Source organism: Wolffia australiana, chromosome 6 (genome assembly GCF_029677425.1).
Source record: "Wolffia australiana isolate 7733 chromosome 6, ASM2967742v1".
Classification (NCBI taxonomy): domain Eukaryota; kingdom Viridiplantae; phylum Streptophyta; class Magnoliopsida; order Alismatales; family Araceae; genus Wolffia; species Wolffia australiana.
The window spans coordinates 18,736,217-18,761,892 of NC_135840.1; the positions used below are offsets into that span (position 1 = coordinate 18,736,217).

General features: G+C 35.5%; 1 protein-coding gene across 1 annotated transcript; it reads left to right on the forward strand.

The window, feature by feature from the left end:
* Nucleotides 1-10,751: 10,751 nt before the first annotated feature.
* On the forward strand, nucleotides 10,752-12,307 carry LOC144704276 (putative membrane metalloprotease ARASP2, chloroplastic). The gene has a single exon (XM_078576633.1). It carries the CDS (start codon nucleotides 10,853-10,855, stop codon nucleotides 12,128-12,130), a length of 1,278 nt encoding a protein of 425 aa, XP_078432759.1. The 5' UTR covers nucleotides 10,752-10,852; the 3' UTR covers nucleotides 12,131-12,307.
* The last annotated feature ends 13,369 nt before the right edge of the window (nucleotides 12,308-25,676 follow it).

The window sequence follows — 25,676 nt, forward strand, 5'->3', positions numbered from 1 at the left end:
TGAGCATTATTCTTAGCTTCAGATTTTACCACGTGAAAAATAGGTTATGGTTCATACTTGATTGCATCCTCTTCCTTCATCTGTCCCCTCTTATATTAAGGTTGTGAGATTCTATCTTGACCGCTGAATCACCTCTATGGATTTCTTGTTGGATCCAAAATAAGCCGACGAAGAATAGATAGTGCTACTCTATCAAGATATTTTGATGTTCTTATCAAATATCATATGCATGAAATATGTAGATAAGTAACACAGATATTATGATCTCATCATAATTGATTAATCATTACATATATTATCAAACATATATAATCATGAATATGACTTTTATTAGTAAACAGTGAACATAAAATGTGTGATCGGCTTACATGATACATGTAATTCCATCTATCTCCCACCTATAAAAAAAGTCAATCACTCGTAGAGAACAATTTTGTTGCTTTCTAGGATGCTCAAAACATCTTGAGGTAATGGATTCATCTATCGATGTGCTATATAGTTGATGGATGTAACTATTTCCATCAAGAGAACTCCTCTAGCAATGAGTCCCCAATCAAGTTAGATTGCTTCAGAATTTTATTTAACTTTGATGAGACCATGGCTCTCTTTCTTGTGAAATGGTACCCTTGGTATCACATAATAATGTAGATGGTCTAAGATCAAATGGATGAAGTCAAGGTTCGTGCTTTATTTAGCCTCACTTTCTCCGTGGAGATATCTATTACACTAATGGGTTTCATTTTCATTGTCAGAACCTTTCAAATATATTCTACCTTCATTCATTGTTCTTGTTAATCCAGATTTAGACTTGTCATCATCTTATAAAATACTCAATTTTTTTGTAGCACGAGTTTTAATTAGCCTCTAGGAAGTAGAAATATATCCATAGGTCTTATTAAGACCCTCATAATACATTCCACATCATTATGTCTCCTAACCCAAATCTATCATGGAGAAGTTCTTTGATAACCATGTATTTATAGACGAAATAATTCTTACATCATTCTTAATGAGCACAATGTTATATACATAATTGATTATGAATGTAATTGTGCTCCCACTAGTCTTTATGCATACACATGACTCATCTTTATTCTTAATAGAGTTATGAGATTTGATAACATTTTCAAAAAAAAAATTATAATGTAAGGAAACTTTCTTCAATCCATCAATGTATATTTCGACTTGCAATCCTTATATGGAAATTCTTTGGATGCATAACTTTTAGGTTGTATCATACTTGTACTCATTATCTCCATTGAGGAAGGGAATCTTCACATTCATTTACCAATTACTTGCAAAAATGATATGATTTTATCTCTATAGGAATTATGATTAACTTTATCATGAAGACTAGTGAAAATATTTTGTCATGGTTAAGTGTTTGTCTTTGACATCATCCTTGTTATCCACAAACCTTACTGTAAAAATGTCAACTTTTACATTAGCATTGATCTTTCTCAGAATATATAATTGCCTTTTTTGAATCCCCTAGGAGGATCTACCAAGTTCTAAACTTGGCTTGGTGCACGGTACAAGTTTCCAAATGCAACTCTTCTTGGAAATCCAATAGCTAGAATCATGGAAATGCCTCAGCGAAGGTCAAATCACTATCTTGACGTTAACCTGAATGATTGTTTGTAACATATCAATGGTGTTATCTAGGTACTATTTCAAACCTATGAATTTGTTACATTTATATCTAAAAAAAATTAGGGGCTTTTCCCAACATCCAAAGATTTATGTTAGTCTTTAAATTTTACTTTCTTCTAAGACTACTTTTCTGCCGCCATCTTCTCATTGAAGACATGTGGCTCCCTATGATATAGTTTTTTCTAGAAATAAATTTTTTTTTATTCATCAGATGATGTAGTATCCAAACAGCTATTTTGGATATCAGTAAAATCCACATTTAGAGTCCTATAATATTGCTTATCTAAGTCATGCTCGTTCTTATGGGCAAGACTCTCCACACCTTAATATATTTAAATTTGGGTTTCCTTCTTTTCAAGATATCAGATGGGATGAAAGTCAAAAATATTTTTGGATAACATTTTCAAGTAGATAACCTTGAGTAGCTTATCATGAATCACATCATGTCCATGATAATGAAGCTTATCCTCTTTAAAAAAAGAAGCAAAATCCTGAATTAGTACAACATTATTCTTCATGAACAAGTTAAACTTGTTTGCTTATCTTTTTCATTCATTTACTAGTACTTGATGGAAATATATACGAACAACATGCAAATGATGCATTCCATATCTCCTCCCATGTTCATTAGTACGATCACTATAGTGCATGTGATATGCTAATATCAAAGTCCATGAATAAATGGTCCTACTTAGTGAATTGTGATAAGGTTAATATACGAAGATATTTTATAAAGTATATGTTATAAATATATGTGAACATATACATATTCATATTCAAGTATATAAAATAAATATTCATATTCTAAGGATAGTTGCGAAAGGCATTAAATAATACTAATATAATAGTACGATTTAGTCTTACTCATATGATGAGTATGCCAAGTACAACATCCATTAGTGTGGAGACACTAAGGATAGATAGTGGGTGCTCTTTAGCAAAAAGAATTCAATGTATTAGGCTGCAAGATGGTATTAAACCAAAATGTCAATTATTTTGATTCACAAGATGGTATTATACCAAATTGTCAATTAGTCCCTAAATGGTATTATAACAAACTGTCAATTGGTTTGATTCGTTTCATGGTTGTGTAAATGATATTTAGACTTGATACGCCAAAGACATCTTGTTGACGAATGATTGTACTTTAAATACGTCTTATGAAATTCAAATCATGGAATTCTAAACATTCTAAGTCTGAGTGCAGCAAGAATTTTGTAAAGTTGATCGAGTGGTCAAGATGATATTGTTAGATTAAGTTGCTAAGGAATAACCTAAGGGGGGATGAATTAGCTTCTCTAGATATATTATTTTTTACTTTTTAATTAACTTAGGATTTTTCTATGTAATTAATGAGGTAGAGGACATGGGAGACACCATTTATATTTTTAGACAGCTTAAGTTAATCCTTAATGTTGTTCGGGGATATCCGTCCCAAGGTGATGATGTGCTCTAACCGTTTTCGTGTAAATGCCCCCGAAGAAAATCACTTGGAAATAGGGCTGAACAAAGATACCAAAAAAGGAAAAACGTTGATGAAGCTATGTAGTGATCAACCCCAAAAGTCTTCCACCGAATGAAGTCACTTGACCTACTTCGAATTGGAGCCCAAAGCCTAAACCTACCTGACTATAAAGATTTAGGAAGAAAAATATATTTCTGAACAATATATTCTCCTCAACAACTCTTAGTATAACAACTCCGACAAGGCCTAATTTCATGCATTTCAAGAGGAATATTTTTAGATCTGAAATTTATTGCCTTAGATATAAAAATTTGGAAATATAATTATGGCTTCCTTGCAACAATACCTCCCCATTTGTGGTCATTGTTTCCTTAAGACCTCCTCCCCTCCACATTTCTCTTTGGATGCAGTTACTTGTTTCATGTTTGACCTTTTGCGCTTACAACTAAAATATCTTCCTCATTCCTACATCAAATGAGACGATTCTACCTGTAACATTTTTATAACACAATTATGCACAGCTGTTATCTCATACATAATGGTCAAAATTGAATCAAAAAGATATCTAGAGATCAATCTTTCCACGTTCTTAGTGGACTGCCTAATTCCTCTCTGTCCAAGTTCAAAACCCTGTAACTCTATCAAAACTCAACCAAAATATGTCATTCCAAGTTCTTCGGATTCGTACCAATGATACAAACTGATAACACGAAAATAGGATCTAATAAAGAGCTAATTTTGTCATATTTTTAGGATTTTAATGCGTGAAAAGATTAATTTTTAATGCATGTTATCATGATTTTAGCTTAAAACAAGAATTTCCTTAAATTTCAAAGTAAATGATGTATTTGGCAAATAATTAGGTCAATTTGGACATTTTTAATGGTTTTTAAATCATCATTCTAAGGATTTAAATGCTTTTAAATTGACCTATTCCTATAAATAAAATAAAAAAAAACAATAAAACTTATTTTAGACGCTATTAGGACATCTTTTCGCATTATTAACCTTTTTCTTTCATTTTATTTCAAAGTATTTCTTTTACAAATGTTTTTTTTATATAGACTGACCCTTATTGGGCCAGTTTTCGGCTCTAACTATGCTTATGAGCGCAGGGCTCACGAACGAGGCGATCCGCACGCAGCGCCGCGCGAGCATATCAGAAGGAAGAGCCAGAGCTTTCCGTGTGTGACACGCACGTGCCCGATCCCGTGCGTGTCGCGCACAGAAAGAAGACACGGGAAGGCTCAACGAGCCAGTGGCATCACGTCGTACGCCCACCATACGACGCGAATCAGATAGAAGTTCTAACAGAATCGGAAGCTGTTCTTCCGATTCTGCGGCGATAAATAGGAAGAAATGTGAAGATTTCAGATCATTCTTGATTTTTTAAGCTCAAGGAACGATCGCCTAGCCTCCTTGAAGACTCAAGAATCAGCCAGGAGCGATTGGGGAACAAAATTGAGCTGAAATTCCGCAGATCCGGTGCCATCGTTCTTCGTCAAATTCAAACCAAATCTGAGAAAAAATCGGCGTCCGTTGCTCAGGATCAGCTCGAATCAACTCCCTGATAGTTTCTGGTGTATCTAGGTCTCTCTACCTTTGATTTTTTCACCATATTTCATCGTTAACTTTTTGAAATTTGCACTCGTTTATTCTCGCCATCGTTCTTTTTATGCTCCGATTTTAATCGTTTTATTTCATAGATTTTAGTTCGTTTTAAAATCGTTTGGTAATAGTTTAGTATAAACCTCCTCTTTCGAATCTTATCTGAAATTAGAATCGAATCAATCAGGAACTGGATTCACGATTCCGTTCATCTTGAATAAGCAAATCGTAAATCGAATTCACGATTTGCCGTTTTACGACATATCTACAATTTGGAAATAAATAGGATAAAATAAAAATGTTATAAAGATGCACTACAAATCCCATAAAAATTAGTTTCTTTTATTCTTAAAAAATCAATAAAACGTCTTCTGACAAAAATAGTGAAATAAATCAAATTAAATACGAAACACTTAATCAAATTAGATCTCAAATTCACTAAACAAAATTACAAATATAATTCAAAACAACTAAAGATTTTAGATCAAATATAAATATAGAATTAAGTGATTTTATATAGCTGTTATTCAATAACAGAGAAACAGTAAAATCACTTAAGTTCAAAAGGATAGAATGTTAGGTAAAACTTACAGCTATTAGCATCTAAATAAGAAAACAAAACATCTATTCACTTGGGTTTAAAATTGAAAACCCTAATCAGAAAGAAAACTGAATATTTTCCATCGCCTCCCTAGGGTTCGACCCCTTACTCAAGTATTAAGGGATAAATAAATTTTAGTGATTAAGCTCGAAAAATCCCTAAATAACGACATATATAAACGTAATTTTTGAGTTTATCACAAACTATTCATAAGTGATGGAAATATATGTGGCCAGCAAGTCAATCACACATTCCACATCTCGTTTCATGTTCATTAATACAACATATTCATTATAGCGCACATATGATGCTTATAATGAAGTCCATGAATATATGATCGGACATACTGAATTATGATGAGATCGTAATACGGAGATCACTAGTCTTTAAGCATGTATTCTAAACATTCTTATTCGAATGACACTCGAGAAGGACATCAAAGCATCCAAATAGAATAACACTATTGAGCCTTACTCATATGACGAGTATGGCTGGTCCCATAGCAAGTAGTGTGGAGACATTAAGGATAAATAGTGGGTGCTCTTTAATAGAAAGAGTTCACTGAATCGATCCGTACGAAGCCCTAAATGGTATTATACCAGACTGTCATCCAGGTCAATTCACGACACGATTTTGTAAGTGGTCCTTAGACCTGAGACACCAAAGATATCATATGGATGGATGGTTGTACTTTGACTATGGCCAACAAGTCTCTAATCATGGGATTCTAAAAGATCTTAGTTCAGGTCCATCAAGAAGTTCACGAAGATTATTGATTGGTCAAGATGGGATCGTCCACCCTTGGTATAAGAGGTGATAGCTCAAGGAAGACAATGCGATGAAGTCCTTGGCCAATGCAATGAAATATTGGAGAAGAGTTCTTCAATGATTTCAGAATGCATCAGTATAACTCGGATGACCGATTTGGGTACGACAGTTGACCATACCCTAAGTCATCCAAGGAGCGTCAAGTGGATGAGAGATTATATGTACACGGTAACAGATGGCGAATAGGTTCCATGAGTGAGTCAATATACACTCCTTTGTATCTTCTAGGACATGAGGTGTAGCTTTGCACCCCACGTCTTGGAGACTCAAACAATCGGTTGGGTGAAATCGATCTGACATTAATTAATCTATATGATAATATATTTAATTAATTTGTAAGTCCAGTAAAGGTTATTGGGCTGCTCAAGTCATTAACTAGACTGATACGTACACCTACAGGGTCACACATAAATGGTCTTTTGGACGTCAAAAGATATACTTAAGTTTTTGGGGGTTTTTATAAAAAATACCCACTTAGTATAAATAGGGGAAGGCCCTGAACGAAATTCACCTAGGCCAGAATTGTTCAGGGGCCTTCCCCTTCTTCTCCCCTCTCCCAACACCCCTCTCCATGCTCGATGCGATCGAAATAGTGGAACGACAAAGGCGTAGGTAGAACGGGGCTTGTCAATGAGGAGGAGATTTGACGTGCCAAGGATCGCGTGGATACATATAGAGGCTGCACACTTGAGCAACTTGACTCGTCTCACTCTGGGATCCAAGAAATCACGAACGCGATCCATGCAAAGGTACTTAGTTTAATGATTTTATCGATGCCGCTCAATTTCGTTCAAGTCTTTCGTTGAGGAATATTTTTGATTTGTTCATCAAGATCTAGGCCTCAAAAACCCAACAATAAGTTGAATAAAATCTCAAAATCAATATTAAAGTATGTTAAAGACATCAAAATTATCACAAGGTCATGGATGTGCAAATTTCAGAGGCCAACCTTATTTCCTTTGATCCTTAAATCACCCTGCACCAAAAATTATGATTTTAAGTTCAATGGATGTGGATTGATGTTAGCAAAAAATCTTGTCTTAAAAATTACTTCAAGGATTGAAAAATCTCTCAAGCTTTTGATTGTAATATTCAAAGGTCGAGGGGAGTTTGAAATTAGGCTCAAAGCTGTATATAAGGACTTAGAAATAAAAAAGAGCATAATGGTAATTTTTCAACATTCCAATAGTCATATGTATTGATTATGATTAGAAAATATAAAATAGTAATCATTTTAATTTAGAATTTTTATATTTATTATGTTGTTGTAAGTTCAAAATACCTCTCAAGTGTTAAGACAAAAACTAGCCATTATGCCAAGAATTTCAGTTTTGAAATACTCTAAAACTTTCAGGTATTTTTACAAGGTCATTTCAATCAAGATATCAAGATTGCATAGTAATATCTTCATGTAATTAATTTTCATTAAATCATCAATAAATTCAGCCTTAAATATCCAAAGGTAGTAATTACAACTTTGAAGAAGTTATTAATCAAACCAAATGAACTCAAAATAATAAAAATATTTAATCATTATAATAGAATATGTTTATCTTCATGTCATTGAAAATACAAGTCCTAAATACATGATTTGACTTGTTCACCACACTGTCAAACTAAGTAGCCTTTGAATATAACTAAGGCTATTATTGTATCTTCGCTTAAAATTAGTCAACTAGTTGATCGATGACATATTGTGCTTGAGCACAACTCCTATAGAGGTATGCATTACTTTGAACATTTATCAAAACACAAATTAAAACATTTTACCAAAATGTCCTTAAAACTTAATCTTTAGGGATCATTCGCCCATTGATATAAGAGGAGAAAACTCATGGAAGATGATGAGGCTTCGATAGTTGATCATACCCTAAGTCATCTTAAGAGTGTCACAGGGACGAGTGAAATACATACACAATAATCAATGATATGTAGATTCCATGAGTGAGTCATTAAGTTATTTGTATCGTCAAGAGCACGAGGTGTAGCTTGGCACCCCATTGCCTAGAAACTCAACCTATTAGTTAGTTAAATTGATTTCTGTTTAATTAACATCTATGATGATATGATTAATTAATTAACTAGTATGGTCAATAAAGGCTATTGGGCCACTAGAGTCAATAATTGGACTGATACATAGGTTTCGAGGGTCACACACAAATGGTGTTTTGGACGTTAGAATATAAACATAAATTTTATGGTTTTTTAAAAAAATTCCACTTATAATAAATAAGGAAAGACACTGAATGAAATTCACCCATGCCAGAATTTTTGTGGTGTTCCCTTTCTTCTCCCTTCTCCCCTTTTCTCCTCTCCATTCTCAATGCGATCATCACAATGTAATGAAAATGGTGGACTAATGGGACTCATCAAGATGAAGGAAGGAGATCCGATATGCCAAGGATCTTGTGGATACGTCTAAAGGCTGCACACTTGAGTATCTCAAGGTGTCTCACTCGAGGAATCGAGGAATCAAGAAATCATAGATCCAATATGTGAATTGATAATTTGATCAATGGTTCTATGAATGTCATTTCAATTTTGTTCATAGTCTTCCATGGTGGTACTACCTTAAGTTTGATCCAAATCAAGGTCATATAACCCAAAATTATTCCTAAGCTCATAAAGGTAGGTCATAATCACAAAGTTATTTCTCTTCTTAAGAGCAAAACCAACTTGGTGATATTTAGTGGAACAAGTGCAAACTTTAAATAATGAGATTTATGATAAAAGCTCAGAAATGTAGGCCATACAAACCAAAAGATGATTTTGCAGTGTCTTGGGTCATTCGTAACAAAAACATCTCCAAAAAATGAAGAAAAAAGTGACATTATCATAGCCAATTATTGACAGATATTAATACAACACCTGAATTTATAAATGCATATAAAATAAATAATAGATAAATCAAAAACTGTTTTCAAAGAGGCTTGGGTCATTCACAACAGAGACACTTAAAAATAATGAAGAAAAAAGTGACATTATTATAGCCATTTACTCAAAGATATTAATACAACACCTGAATTTATAAATACATATAAAATAAATAATAGATAAATCAAAAGCTGATTTCTGAGCGGCTTGGGTCATTCACAACGAAAACACATAAAAAATGAAGAAACCAGTTATTACTACCAACCTTTCACTGATAAATATTATCACAACACACGAATTCATATAAAAATAAAAGAAATAATGGATAAATCAAAAGAAGAATAAAAAGGGAAAACCCAATCCTTGGATGGGACAAGAATGCCTGGGACAAGACAGGACGTGGACAAAAAATATTTGGGATGGGACGAACTCTAGATGGGACGATTCAAACGAACCTATAAAAATTGAAACGTAGGGCGGGACGATCTTCGTCCAATCCCATCCTTCGTCCTCATCCAGGACGCTCGTGCGCAGCACCCTTTATCAGACCATACTATCAAAATTCCCAATCCTAGACAAGAGGGAAAAAAAGTTTTTTTTTTTATGCAACAAGGAAGAAGAAGAAGAAAAAGGATAAAACCCAATCCTTAAAAAAGAAAGTCTTGGAGGGGACAGGACGTGGGCAAAAATATTTGGGACGGCATGAACTCTGGATGGGACGATTCAGATGAACCTCTAAAATTTGGGACGTAGGACGGGACGATCTTTGCCCAATCTTGTCCCTTTATCTGACCATACTATCAAAATTCCCAATCCAAGATGAGGGGAAAAAACTATATTTTTTTTTTGCAACAAGGAAGAAGAAGAAGAAGAAAAAGGAAAAACCCAATCCTTAAAAGAGAATGTCTTGGATGGGACAGGACATGGGCAAAAATATTTGGGATGGGATTAACTCTTGATGGGATGATTCAGATGAACCTCTAAAAATCGGGACGTAGGACGGGACGATCTTCGTCCAATCCTGTCGTTCGTCCTTGTCCAGGACGCTCGTGCACAGTACCCTTTATCTGACCATACTATCAAAATTCCAAATCCAAGATTAGGGGAAAAAACTAAAAAATTTTTTTTGCAACAAGGAAGAAGAAGAAAAAGGAAAAACCCAATCCTTAAAAGAGAAAGTCTTGGACAGGACAGGACGCGGACAAAAATATCTGGGATGGGACGAACTCTGGATGGGACGATTCAGACGAACCCCTAAAAATCGGGACATAGGACGAGACGATCTTCGTCCGATCCCCTCCCTCGTCCCGGTCCGTAGTACCCTTTACCAGACCATACCATCAAAATTCTGAATCTAAGACAACAGGGAAAAAAAAATTTGCAACAAGGAAGAAGAAGAAAAAGGAAAAACACAATCCTTAAGAGAGAATGTCTTGGACGGGACAGGACGTGGACAAAAATATTTGGGATGGGACGATTCAGACGACGTTCAAAAAGCTGGGACATAGGATGGGACGATCTTCGTCCAATCCCCTCCTTCGTCCCGGTCCAGGACGCTCGTGAGCAGTACCCTTTACCAGACCATACCATCAAAATTCCAAATCCAAGACAAGAGAAAAAAAAAAGAAAAAAACCCAAAGATTTTTTTATGCAACAAGGAAGAAAAAAAACACAATCCTAGTGTTATTTACAGGCCACATATTCCACCGCCACGTCCACACACCAAGCAGTCAAGTTATCGGCCACACAAGTCTTCCTTCCTCTTCCTCCACTGGCAGCTCGGCCATGGCAGAAAGCTGAGGCGGAGCCGGAGGTAGAAGACGATGCCCCTGTCCCTCTCCTCCCTCACCTTCCGCCCCTCGCCGGCCTTCCTCCCCGCCGGCCGCCCCCGCCCCTCGCCGCCCTTCCTCCGCCGCGCCGCCCGCCCCCGCCATGGCCGAACCCCAAATCAAACCCTAACCCTAACCCTAACCCTAACCCCCTCCGCGCTCCCCTCCCTCCTCGACTCCTTCTCCTCCCTCTCCTCCGTCGCCGAGGCCGCGGCCGTCCTCGCCGCCATCGTCGTCGTCCACGAATCCGGCCACTTCCTCGCCGCCGTCGTCCGCGGCATCCACGTGAGCAAATTCGCCGTCGGATTCGGCCCCGCCATCGCCAAATTCTCCTCCAACAACATCGAATTCTCCCTCCGCGCCTTCCCCCTCGGCGGCTTCGTCGCCTTCCCGGACGACGACCCGTCATCCGACTTCCCCCCGGACGACCCCGACCTCCTCCGCAACCGTCCCCTCCTCGATCGCGTCCTCGTCGTCTCGTCCGGCGTCATCGCCAACCTCCTCTTCGCCTACGCCCTCGTCTTCGTCCAGATCGTCACCGTCGGCGTCCCCGTGCAGGACCCCCTCCCTGGCGTCCTCGTCCCGGACGTCCGTCCCGGCGGCGCCGCGGCCCGCGCCGGCGTCATCCCCGGCGATCTCGTCCTCTCCGTTAACCGCTCGCCCTCCGCCCCGTCCGTCTCCGACCTGGTCGAAACCATCAAGCAGAACCCCTCCCGCGACGTCGTCCTCCGGGTCGACCGACCGGGACGCGGGACCCTCGACCTGGCCGTCGTCCCCGACGTCGCCCCGGACGGGACGGGACGGATCGGCGTTCAGCTCTCCCCCAATTTCAAGATTCTGAAAGTCCGCGCCGGAGACTTCGGGGAAGCGGTTCGGCTCTCCGGGAAGGAGTTTACGAGTTTGACTTTGACCGTGGTGGAGGGGCTGAAGCAGACGGTGGTCAACTTCTCGCAGTCGGCGGAGAAGGTGTCGGGGCCGGTCGCGATCATAGCCGTCGGTGCCGAGGTGGCGAGATCCAACGGCGAGGGGCTGTTCCAGTTCGCGGCGATTATAAATTTGAATCTGGCGGTTATAAATATGCTGCCGCTGCCGGCGCTGGACGGGGGGACGCTGGCGCTGCTGGCCGTGGAGGCGGTGAGAGGGGGGAGGAAGATTCCCAAGGAGGTCGAGCAGCAGATCATGGCGTCGGGGATTACGGTTGTGCTGTTCCTCGGGATGTTTCTCATCGTCCGGGACACGCTCAACCTCGATTTCGTGAAGCAGCTCTTGTGATTTCACGGTATGAATCGCCTATCCATTGGTTTCGGCTCGATCCGGTTGTAGAAACTCGACGAGTAGCTTCTCGGATCGGTTGTGCTCTTCGATCTATGTTGTGAAATATCTCTGATTATAGAAAAAACTTGCAATACATCCTCGATCCATCAGGTGTGAAAATCTTTTTTTTGTTGATCCGATCATTGCGGAGTAACTCCTCGACTATGCTGAACCTCGAAGTCGTGAAGCTGCTCTTGTGATCAGTGGATTTCACGGTATGAATCGCCTATCCATTGGTTGTGGAATTTCGACTCATTTCTGTTGTAGAAAATCTGAGTAGCTTCTAAGATCGGTTGTGCTGTCGACGATCGATCTATCGCTGTCAAATATCTCTTATTATAGAAATCTTGGAATACTTCCTCGATCCATCGCTATGAAATTATTTACTCTCGGTTGAATCATTAAATATTGAGGTTGTGTTAATTCTTTCCTTCATGCATAAATCATGCCAAATTCAGGAAAAATAGGGAATTTAAATTATGTCGGAATTAATACATGCAGTGCTAGTATTAATTAAACTCTACGGCGTATATTTCATAATTCATCATTTTAGGCATGATATAACCTTTAATTTCATAAAACTGCATGCATGAATTTCGATATGTATCATCGATCACCCATCCATTTCTGTGAAATTTTTTCTTCTGGATCTAATCATGGAAAAGCTGTGGAATACCTCATCAGTTATTGTCAACTATATGTTCTTTCTCTTTCTTTCTGTATTTGGCCCAATACGAGGCCCATTATGTATAACATGTATATCCATATATATTAGGGTATACAAGGACATTTGTGTCCACCCGTCGTACTAGTTCTCTTTCTCCACACGAGTTGTTCTTGTAATAGTTCTCTTTCTCCACACGAGTTCTTTTTCTACCTCCTTCCACCCGTCGCCTAGGGTTTGGCTGTAGGTGAAACTTCACAGTTATATCTGTGTGCATCTTCGATCCTTGATCTGTGCCTATGAGATTCTTTCTTCTATTAGATCAATCAAGGATTCGTGGCATACTTCCTCGTATCTGTTGCAAACCTTTGATCGTGGCAACAACATGAAGAATACCTTTTTCTCCTAAGGAAAACTCTTTCGAGCGTCTCTTGATCTCTGAAAATTTTCACATCGCATAGGAAAGAAATTCCCTTTTCCTCTCTGATTTCGTATTCTGAATAATGAATTCTCGTAAATTTCTATCCACAATCCGAAGAACTCTCCAATTGGTTCTTCGTAACCATGAATAGTCGTGAATTTCTTCCACAATCCGAAGAACTTGATGGTCATTGTGGTTCACCTCCTCCAATTGGTTGCATGCTGCATCAGATACCGAAACTAGGGTTTGATGGTCCTGGTCCGGTCTGGGTTTTTAGCAAAGACCTAAACCTTACCTAAACTTTGGTCCGATTCCAGTTCACTCTTATTCAGTCTTGGTCGGATCTGGGCTGGTCCCCGTCTAGTCAGGTTGACTAGTCAATGTCAAAGTCAAAGTAGAAAATTTATGTTCATACTAATGTTAAATATTCTCTACATCAAGTGGGTGCCCATAGATGTTCAAATATATGGCGTCTACTCTAAGTTCAATAAAAACCTCTCCATTGAGTTGGATTTGCTATTTTTAGAATTTTATAAAAAAATATTTAATAATTTACTTCCAGTTCCTGTCTGTTTTGTCCCTTAGACCTAAACTTGCCAGACCAACCGGTCGACCTTCTAATAGAGGACCAACAGTCCCTGTTCGGTCCAATCAAACCGGTGCTCAGTCCTAAATGTCCAACCCTACCGAAACATACATCATGGATCTCAATTGCATATCAATCAATTTCTGAATTTTTTTTTGAATCCAAGAGTAATTCTCTGATTATGTCTCTTTAGTCACTAATGGTCGCAAATTTATTTCCAGAATCAAAAGTGACTTGCAATGATCAAGTTCTGCTTCATGCTGCGACTAATGTCGAAGATATTACTTTATTTCACAGATCTTGCATCCCTTACTATCAATCTCTGATAGACTCTCCAAAATCCAAGAATATTTATCCTTTAATAGAGGCAATGTCATTTAAAAAAATTTAATGGCATCATTTGGATTTGCATTCTATCAATAACATTAAATACGACAAAACATTGTTGGCTGGTATCTTTCTGAAATTATTTAATTTGGAAATGTTCACTAGATCCAGCTTCATACTAATAGCCTCACAAATTAGATTAAAATATGTCATTTGGGTTTTGAGGTTATTCAATAAAAGATATTGAAAACTGATACTTATGCTAGGAAATTTAGGTAGTATGTGATGAGTACGGGTCGTATCTTGAAGGATTGATGATTACGATTACCAGTTGTGTCTGATTTTTTTACAATTTGGAAATATTCACTAGATCCAACTTCCATCACTAGTAACATCTAAAATAGGATTGGAATGTGTCATTGTGGGTTTTGAGGTTATTCTATAAAATGTATATAAAACTGATACCTACGCAAGAATATTTTGCTAGTATTTGATAAGTAGGGGTTGATCCTATGGGAAGGATGATTAGGTATTTGTCTGAATTTTTCTCTTTTGGAAACATTTGGTATATCCAGGTTTCATCATTATTACAGTAAAAAATAGGGTTAAATATGTCATTGTGGTTTTTTAGTTTAATCAATAAAATCTTTATAAACCTGATAAGCATGGTAATTTATGAGTATGAAGTGGGTATGGATTGGCTTCACGGGGAACAATGATTATGATTAGTGGTATACGTCTTAACTTTCCAATATGGAAGTATTTTCTCCATCTAGCTTCCTTCCGTAATAGACTAAATAATCGGGTTAAACCATGTCATTGTGGCATTTGAAATTAATCACTAAAATTTATGTTATAGTGATACTTATGCATGGAGTTTTAGCAAGAATGTGATAAGTACATGTCATCTCCACATGAAAAATTAGGACTAGGATTAATGGTACTAGTCTGAACACTACCCATTTGGAAAATTCACTTAATCCAGCTTCCATCACTAGTAGACTCAAAAATAGGGTTAAATAATGCCATTGAGGCTTATGTGTTTAATCAATAGAATTTATATGAAACTCATATTTATGCAGGGAAATTTAGCTATTGTGTGATGAGTACAGGTCATATGCACATGGAACGATGAATAGGATTCGTGGTATCTTTATGAACTTTTCCAATTTAAAAATTTTGCTAGATCCAGCTTCCATTATTAATAACCTAAAAAAATTTAAAATATGTCATTGTGGATTGTATGGTTATTCAATTAAATTTATATAAATTGAGTATGGGTTGTATCCACAAGGAATGATGATAAGGATTAGTGGTATTTGTCTAAACTTTTCAAATTTAGAATTATTGGCTCGATCTATCTTTCAAGATTAAGTAATTAAATTTATATAAAACTCGTACTTATGCAAGGTAATTTAGCTATTATGATGAGTACGGATCATATCCGTGAGGAATGGGGATTAGGAATAATTGTATCTGTTTGAACTTCTCTAATTTGGGAATATTTTTCTCATCTAGCTTCCACCAGTTCTCGACAAACAAATAAGGTTAAAATATGTAATTAATTCATTAATTTAATCAAGAAAAGTTAAATAAAACTAACACTTCTTCAAGGAGCTAGTAATGAGTACGCTTCGTATGCACATGGACTGATGGCTAGGATTACTGGTATCTATATGAAAATTTCCAGTTTGGGAATATTTTCTTGATCCATCTTCCATTACTAATAAAATAAAGAGAGGGTTAAAATATTTCATTTTGGCTTATATGTTTAATCAATAAATTTTATCTAAAACTGCTACTAGAGCAAGGAAATTTAGCTAGTAGGTGATAAATATGTGTTTCCATAAGGAAGGATGACTAGGATTTGTGGTATCTGTCTGAACTTTTCACTTTTGTAAATATTTGCTCGATCCCTCGTCCATTACTAGTAGACTCAAATATAGGGTTAAAATTTGTGATTGTGGCTTCTGATAAAATTTATACACAGTTGATATTTAAACAAGGCAGTTGAGCTTGTATCTGATAAGGACAGGTTGTTTCCATTGGGAGGATCATAAAGATTAGTGGTATATGCCTGAACTTTTCTAATTTGGAAATATTTTCTCGATCTAGCTTCCGTTTCTAATAGACTTCAAAATAGGGTTAAAATATGTGACTGTGGATTTTGAGTTTGATCAATAAAATTTATATAAAAATCATACTTACGCAAGAAAATTTAGCTAGTATTTGATGAGTGCAGGTCGTCTTCACAATGATTAGGTTTCTTTGTTTTTGTATGAAATTTCTAGTTTTGAAATATTTTCTCTATCCAGCTCCCAAAACTAATAGACTCAAAAATAGTATTAATAGTGTCACTGTGGCTTCTGAGTTTAATCAATAAAATTTATGTAAAACACATACTTACTCAATGAAATTTAGCATGTGATGAGTATGGGCTATCTCCATAGGGAACAATGATTAGGATTAGACTTATCTGTTTGAAATTTTCCAATGTGTAGATATTTAATAGGTCCAGCTTTTATCTCTAATAGACTTGAAAATAAGGTTCAAATATGTCGTTGTGGCTTTTCATTTAATCAATAAAATTTATGAAAAATTCATACTTATTCAAGTAAATTTAGCTAGTAAATGATTAGCATAGATTGATTCTTCGGGGATTAAATACTCTTTAAGTCAAAATTTAAAAGGGATGATAAGGAATACATGTAAATTAGATGGTGGTGATGCAATGGGAATAATGTCGGGGGAGGGTGATAATAATATTTTAATACAAATAAGATAAAGATTAATTCGAAGGGTAGATAATAGGATGCATATGAATTTTGCAAAAATGGGAGAGTGAGATGTAGGAAGGCATAAATAATTGTGAGATGATGAGAAGATGAATGAGGAATAAGGTGAAACAAGGTATAAAGATGTAGCGAAGTGAAGTCCGAAATTAGGGTTAAAGATGTAGCGAAGGTGAGTCCGAAATCATGGAGATAATCAAATGAGACAGTGTTGATTGTGAAGTGAAGAATGTGTTGGAGAAAAATCACAGGAAGGAATAGTACTTACCATAAGTCCTAATGTTCTGCTAGGGCCACAATGACTTTTGATGCAGGCAAGCCTCTTCTCTCATTTTTATCTTCTCCTAGCGCTTAAGATTCGAAGGAACCTGGACGGATCTTCAAATTTTAAATATCTTTCAATTAGCCTATCAAGTGGAAGCAAGATCAAATATATTTTATATAAATATTTATATCTCATTTTATAGAACCAACCATATGGAAGGATAGAGTACAAAATATAAATGTGTCCTAAAATTTTTGGCTCCATTAGCCTTCGTGGTCAACAGATATCAATTCCAAAACATGGACAAGTCCTGATCGTTGATTTAATCCAAAGATTTTTCTCTCCTCACCATTGACATTTCTGCCACATCTCTTATAGGGTTTATTTCCTAAACTTGTTAAAAATCCTTCAATGATTGGTTGAGATTCTTCCACATAATTATGGATCAACGGTCTTTGGCGCACCAAATATTCTGATGAATAAAAAGACAAGAAATATATAATATATTAATGATAATGACCATGTGATGTTGATAACATGCATGTTTGGCACTTCAATATGATCATATTTACTTGTATATTTGCATTAAATCATTCATATTTGCATGTTATCAAGCTTAAAATGATTATACCTATTTTTAGAATGATTATCTGTATTTTTTGCATTTTTTGGGTTTTTCTAACAACAGATTCTAAACAAATATAATTTTTGAGACAGAATATGATTTTTATGGAATTTTTAGACATTAAATTTGGAAAGATATGATTTTTCAAAGTCAAAGTATATATTTATACTTATTTGTTGTGCTTTTATTTTATTTAATATGAATTTTTGAACTATTTTGGCTTTTTTTTGGCGTAGGGTGATGTGGCATGCTCACATCCACTCTTTAAAACACAAAACAAAGAAGAAAGAAGAGGGTGACGTGGCGTGATGATGCATCGCCACATCAGTACTCGAAAAAGAGTTTTTTTTAAAAGCTTGTTTTGTTGTTTTCTTTGTCCTTTTTCAGGTACACATGAGCGCAGAATACAAAGAGTGCCCATAGGGAATACTAATAGCGTGGAATATCATGCGTTTTGACTTCTTAATGGGCACGAAAAATGAGGACGCTGATTAGGAGGGAGGAAGTAATAAAGGGCTAGATTTGGCTCAACTTCAAACAGCCATAACTTTTGGTCTACAACTCTGATTGACCTAAAATTTTCAGCATTGCTTCGTCTTTTTATCCACACCCTCTGATCTATAAAAAGAGGCCTGGATCATTGTGAAATTCATATTGAACTTGCTTCCTACTTGTGTGGGCTGATTGAAAGATAGTGAGTTTTGAGATCCATCAAGTGTGTTCTTGGTGTCTAGGTGTGTGGGAAGAAGCATAAGAGAAGAGGGGGAGCTTACCAGCACTTGCAAATCACCGTGATCCTAGTGGAACATAAGGATCTAAGGTAAGTGTCTTCGCCTTACGTTGTTTCTCCCCCGACATCATCGTTATTGTAATTATAATTTCTTTTAATCAAGTTTTCATTTGTTATTTCCCTTACGTATGTCCCCATTATCTCGTCTCTATATCTCGTCTCCATCTTTATCATCATACCATTCGCGCATTCGATCACTATAGTATCCGTCGCACCATCCACCTTGTTCCCATAACACTTGCGTAATTCTACTAATATTTCCTTGGTATCACTATCTCGCCTTTTCTATTCTCGTATCTATCTCTTCTCATAATCATAATCACTATAGTGAGAAAATTAAATCGTTAATCATCGTTCCCTGTGGAGATGATCTATGTTTTATACTTCTTCTACCATTCAATGAATTGCCATCATGGTATCACAATTATAATTGAAATTTTGACATCTTTTCAAGTACTTGCTGACTCTGATCACTGGTTAAATAGATAATTGGTTGTCATTTGATGAATTGAATGGGAACATGTATCACGACAAAAGTCTAAACCCAAAAATAAAACTTGAGCCGTAGTAAGGTTACAAAATTTTTTAAAATACATCAAACCTTCGTACTTATTATTATTTTTATTATTTTAGCCTTGATGACACACATGCATAATAAATTTAATTCAATTAAATACATAAACATGGACTTAGTAATACATTAAATATTTGCAATATCAATCACTTAGTAGACACCCCCACCAAATTATTAAATTGAACCATACTGGTTAAATAAATTTGTGATTAGCAATGTGAATCTGTCCATTTCCCTTTTTTCTTTTAATTTTAAATATTTATTATGGCCCAGTGGACAAAGAAGCCACCTAGAAGCACACATAATTTTTCATTTTAAAGTTTGGATTTACGTATTATTAACATCAGAATTACTTGGATCAAATTTTAGATATTTCTTTGATGATAAATATGCATAAAAAAATCCCCATAACATGTTGTATGAACTACTATAATTCAATTTTTATTAAAACAAAAGCTTAAGGCTCAAAGCACCAATAAGGAAACCAGCACACAAATTTGATATTAGCAGATAAGCTTGGGCTTATCAGGAAATATTCAGGGATATCTAGCTTCTGCTTTTATGGAGACACTATGCTATGCACTTGGGGACTTGCATGGAATCCTACTTGTGTGGGTCACTCGCAGTGGGTGTGTGACCCACTAAGTTGTTCTCCTTTTACTTCATTTGGTTCCCTGTTTATATCCCACTTCAGGAAAAACTAAAACTTTAGAAACAAATAAATATCTTTAAAGTTCATTTAATTCCTATCGTGCATAGCTTTGCTGAATTTATCATTTAAGTTATAAAATTATTCATGTATGATAATACAGGATTTGCATTAGATATTATCCATTAAATAATAACATGCATTGAAATTTATTTTTAAGCATGATAAGATGCATGTTATCATTATCCTTTATTATAAGTTTCTGATTCGATGTCACTCCACTCTCTTATCAAGCTTTCTTTTATTCAATTGAACTCAACCCTTAAATGGTTCCAAAAAATATGAAATGTGCATGCAATGTTTGGGCACTCAATATGTTCAACCTGTTTCGATCATTGAATTGAAGCCAAAATGCCAAGAAAAACTAGAGAAGGGAAATTAAAAAATCCCATTGAACTAACTGGTCTACCCAGATGTGTCATTTGGAGATCTTGACAATTAATAATCGTACTTACTAAGGGCCATATTGCTTGTTCCAAGTTATCGAATTATATAGAGATTCATAAGCCAAATCATTTTCCATTAAACTAATAGATGACCAATATCAAGGTCCAGATATAACCACAATAATATGCCCTAAAAATTTCCTCAACCAACCTGAGGTTGTTTTAAGTCTAATTTTATGGTTTATTGTTATTTTTTAGTCTGGACTTGAGAACTAATATCAATAATATTTTTCACTTAATGCTGCATAACTAATATAAAGTAAATGAGGAGTGTATACGTAGGTCTTTCAGCCATTATTTGGTTTTGAGCCTATTAATGAAATGATCATTTAATGATTCATACAATGAAAGACAAACGGACTTTTAATGACTCTTTTTTCAAATTCCAAACACAATGATGAAATCACCTTAGAAGCGATCAGATATACAATTTATCAAATCCTTTAGTTGTTCAAGTTTCCAACCTCTAAATGTATCCATTTGATCTTGACATGTTAATTATCCTCCATCAAAATACACCTAGTTAGTGAATCCTATCATTGTTTTGTTCTTGTGATCACATCAGGAGGGTACAGAACATAAGGAGATAAGGGAGAAAATAGATGGGAACCTACATAACTGTTTCCTTGGTGAATTTCATGCAATTCTTCATCTAATTATCATTAAGATCAATTTTTGATAAAACCTCTATGCAATAAGTATATCTTTCAAGGTCCAAAAGACTGTTTGCAGGTGACTCTTTACGTCCATGTATCATTCTACTTAATGACTTCAATGACTCAATGAACTTCATTTTCCAATCTTATTTATTACTATATCTATAAATATGAATTAATTAACGGTCAATTTAATCCAATAAATAGATTCAGTTGCGAAGGAGTATATTGATCTCTCTTATAGAACCTGACTATCATTGACTACTATGTATGCTTCACACTTCTAGAATGACTTAGGATATGATGGACCTATTTTGAGCCATCAAAACATATATTTTAGAGCCATTCTGTGCACTATTTTATTAATTTTCCTTCATTTTGGTATAGATTCTCATATCTTAGAATTATTTTAGAATGATCTTAAAACCACCCTTTTAATGAAATTTCTATGTAATTTTTTAAGTGTCATACATTCTCATTTAGAACATGTTTCAAAAATATTATTCTCAAAAAACTTAATCTTTGCACGAGTTGGGTATTCTGCATTTTCAGGGCAGAAATTCATTAAAAAATTAAATTACACAAAAAAGGGGATTTTAGGAGTCCAAGAGCCAGTAGCTGAGAGAGGCTCTAGTAGTGCTCAAGCCATCCTCAAGCTAGCGAGCACAGAGCACTCAAACTGGCCAGCCGCTGGAGAGCGTTGTCACACAAGGTGTTGCGCAAGGAGCCCCCAAAGGCCTACACAAGGAACAGATCGAAGGCCCACATTCACAAGGCATGATATACATGCACTCATGGACTGTGCTTGCACACAGGAGGGGAAGTATTTTGTTTAGCTCAATCAAATTACTAGAAAAATTACAAAAGAATTATATTTCTTAAAAGTTTCAATATGGGCTAACATGTTAATGGTTTCCTTCAACATTATATTGGCTGGCCCAAAGAAGCAACAAGAGGGATCAACGCCCAACGGGCTGCAATCTTAAGAAAATTACAAAGGAAATATGACCGGGCTTTGAGTCAACCAGGCCAGACGCTCGTGTAATAACGGGCCAATTTTTAAGTTGGGTTTTAATCTCGACCATCTGATCTTTGTAAAGAGATCAAAAATCCTATTTTATATCTCATGTTCTTCTTTATTATTTCCTTTTTAGTAGCCTCTGATTCGTTGGCAATGCTTGACAAAGATGGCGGGGCTGCACAATTGACCAATTAGAGAGGAAAGTGCTGATGTAGACGATGCTAATGGGGCGCCCATGGGTACACGGTAAATCAAGGGGTCCACAACTGTGACTTGATCACAGTAGTTGAACCCATCTGAGGGATATCTGACGGCCGGGGTTAAGGTCATCCTTCTTCAACCCTGTCTATCATTCTTGTTGGTTGCCCGACGAAGGCCGGCGATGTGGGAACCAAAGACTGATCAAATGGCTTTGAGAGAGCTATTAGATCAGGTCTAGTTGATTGGTTGGGGATTGTGGGGGGGGGGGTTCTACAGAACTTCTCTAGACTCTTTAAGATGGATTTTTGAGAAGCCTAATGTCATATCTCATTCCAGGAAGAAGAGGCAATGCAAAGACCCTTTTAGAACTTTGATCAAGTGTTTTCAAAGGGGAATAGAGGGGGAACTTTGAGACTAGGGGGCAACAATCGATGTTCATCATTTCAGGGCATATTTGGTAATTTCCCTAGCTAGATCTGATTAAAAATTAGCCTATCAATGTCTTTGATTGAGAAATTATCAGTTTGATTCAAAGAGAAATTTGAGGCCAACATGTTTTAGTGTCACGGCCTCTCTAAGACATTCTGTCAAACACCTACAGCTTGTCAACAGATTTATCTAGATATCTCTGATTTTGTGTCATAAAAAATAATAGCAAAAAGTATCAAATAGTATACCTATACTATTGGGTTATTTCTGTGAAATTCATATCAACCTTTAAATGATTAATTTACTTTTTAAAAGTAATATTCTGATTTTTGTGGATTGAATGGTATTTTAAGAACTTGTGTGACATCATACATTCAAGAAATTAATTTTCTGATTCATAATATATTTTTTATGAAATTTTAGACATTATATTCATGGATAAATGAATTTTATAAGTCAAAAAAATATTTATCATATTTTCTAACTTAGTATTTTTTATAATGACTTTTTAAAGTATTTTCTCTTAAAAATGTGTTCTTCGTATGTCGCCATGGGATTTGTCGAATGGCATCCAATCAAGAGCGTCTGCAATGATGAGGTGTGTCAATTATTGTTGAAAGGTGAAACTATGGCATTATGAATCGTGATGGCATAATGTGTTATCATTACGTGACACTTTCTTTATATTTTATTCATTCACATGGGTGACGTGGACCAATAGGAAAAGGATGCAATTTAAATAACAATAAATGCAATGTGATAATTGAGAGAGGAGATAATAAAAAAAAGGAAATGGAAAAGTCAATAATTGCATCGGTACATGTGGGGAACACATGTACCCGTGCAATTGATTAAGAAGAAGAAAAAGGGCTAACACAACACACAGAAACAGGCGCCACATCAAGCAATGCTTGGGGAATCTTTTTAAGCTTTTCTGACATGAATGACACGCGTAAGCATGTCATTCATATCATTCACTAGAAATCAGTAAAAAAGGAATATTGTGACATTGTTCTTTCATGACATCACATTAGCCTATATAGATTTCACTGCAACATTTCACCATCATGTCAATGTCTTAGAAACTTCATATCAGTGTCTTATTACCTTGTCATTTAATGTATATGACTCATTCTCTACCTCGCTCCCATCATTCTTTTCATTATCATCAATTCAACCTCACACTCACTCGATCTTCTGAAATCTTAATTATCACAACCTACTAACTACTATCCTCATCTTAATATCACTATCTCGCCACATATTTTCTCTTCATTCAATTTCATATTTAATATGTATCTCATCTCATCACAAGAATCACTACATTAAGAAAATTAAATCCTTAATAACCATTCTATGTGGAGAAAATCTATACTCATCACTAGCTAAAATTACTGATTGAGAACAGGTTTATATTTTTATTGAATCACCTCAAAAACACCAATGACAAATTAAAACCCTAAAATTTGGTATTATCAATAAACCTGATTTTGATTATAATAATATACCTATAAGTCACTTAAATTTGTAGATATTAAACCATAATTCCTCCTAAGTCCTCCTTTATCTTCTACTGCTTTCTCTACCTCATTAATATACATATATTTTACTGACACCTCTCCCATATCTATCCTAATTCTTACCTCCCTTTCTATTTTCATCCTCATCATAAATCTCACAAAAAAAAAATCATATTCACTTTGTCCCTAAATCTAGTATTTCTTTACTTACCAGATATATCTCTTTTACCATACATATTACCTACTCATCATATTTTACTTAATAATCTCTCTCTTCACCTAATTTTTATTACATCTTAATTAAAACTCTGAATATAACTCTTCTACTTGCTATCTTAATACTATTTCTTATTATTACATATTATCTTAAGCCTCTCATCATTTATTTACTTCCTCCCACTTACGAATTATTTATCTTCCACTTCTTTCACTATCTTTATTACTAGTCCTCATCTCTTATAGTATCTTATTATATATTTAACTCACCCTTTTTTCATCTTATTTACATCAACCCAAACTCAAGTATTAGATTCACCTCTTAAGGCCAGTCTCTGTGGAGATAACATCACTCCCATTATATATATTTGAGTGGGTTTTCTATAATAAAATGTAATTAGTCATTCTATTTTGTAATGATTGACTGAAAATTATCAGAGAATTCTTCTCTAATATTCAATCACCTTGGCTAAGAATTTCTTCCCATCGTCTTACATTATGTCTGTACAAATCCATATGTACCCATTAATAAGCTTTTGTGAAGCTCTTTTTAGTTGTAAGTTAAGAGAGATTTTAATTCCATTGATGAGAATTGATGATATTCAAAACACAATTTCCATCCTCATGATGTCTTTTGTATCTCATGTATAAGGATCACTTATACAACATTGATGTGAATCAACCTATTTTATAGATATTATCCAAACAAGGAATTTATATGGATAAATTAAATAACCCAATTCATGTTCTAAGTGTCTTCAAAATAATGCCTACAATGTCGTTTTTACTCAACTTATGAGTGAGACTAGATGTCTTTATCAAGTATTCTATCTCGATATGCCAATGTCATTCTGGAGTATCATTGGAGTATGAATATTTAGAATTTTTTTTAAAGACTAGTAAGCTCCATATTATGATCCCATCATAATTTACTTAGTCATAGCATAAATTTATGAACTTCATTATAAGCATTACATTAAATATATATGCATATATATATATATTTAATGAATATAGATTGAGATAAGAAATATGTGTTTGTCTCCTTGACCACATATGTTTCTATCATGGAGAAAATGAGAGGATAACAATCACAAAAAGTAATAGAGTGAAGAATAAAAATAGTATTTTTTAAAAAAAGACAAGAGCCTAGAGGAACCTGAACTTGGCCAAAATTTGGTTGTCTGCAGAATGAGATGAGATGCAGTGCAGCAAAAGACAGACTAGATAAATTTTGAATGAGAAATCAACATATCTGAAAT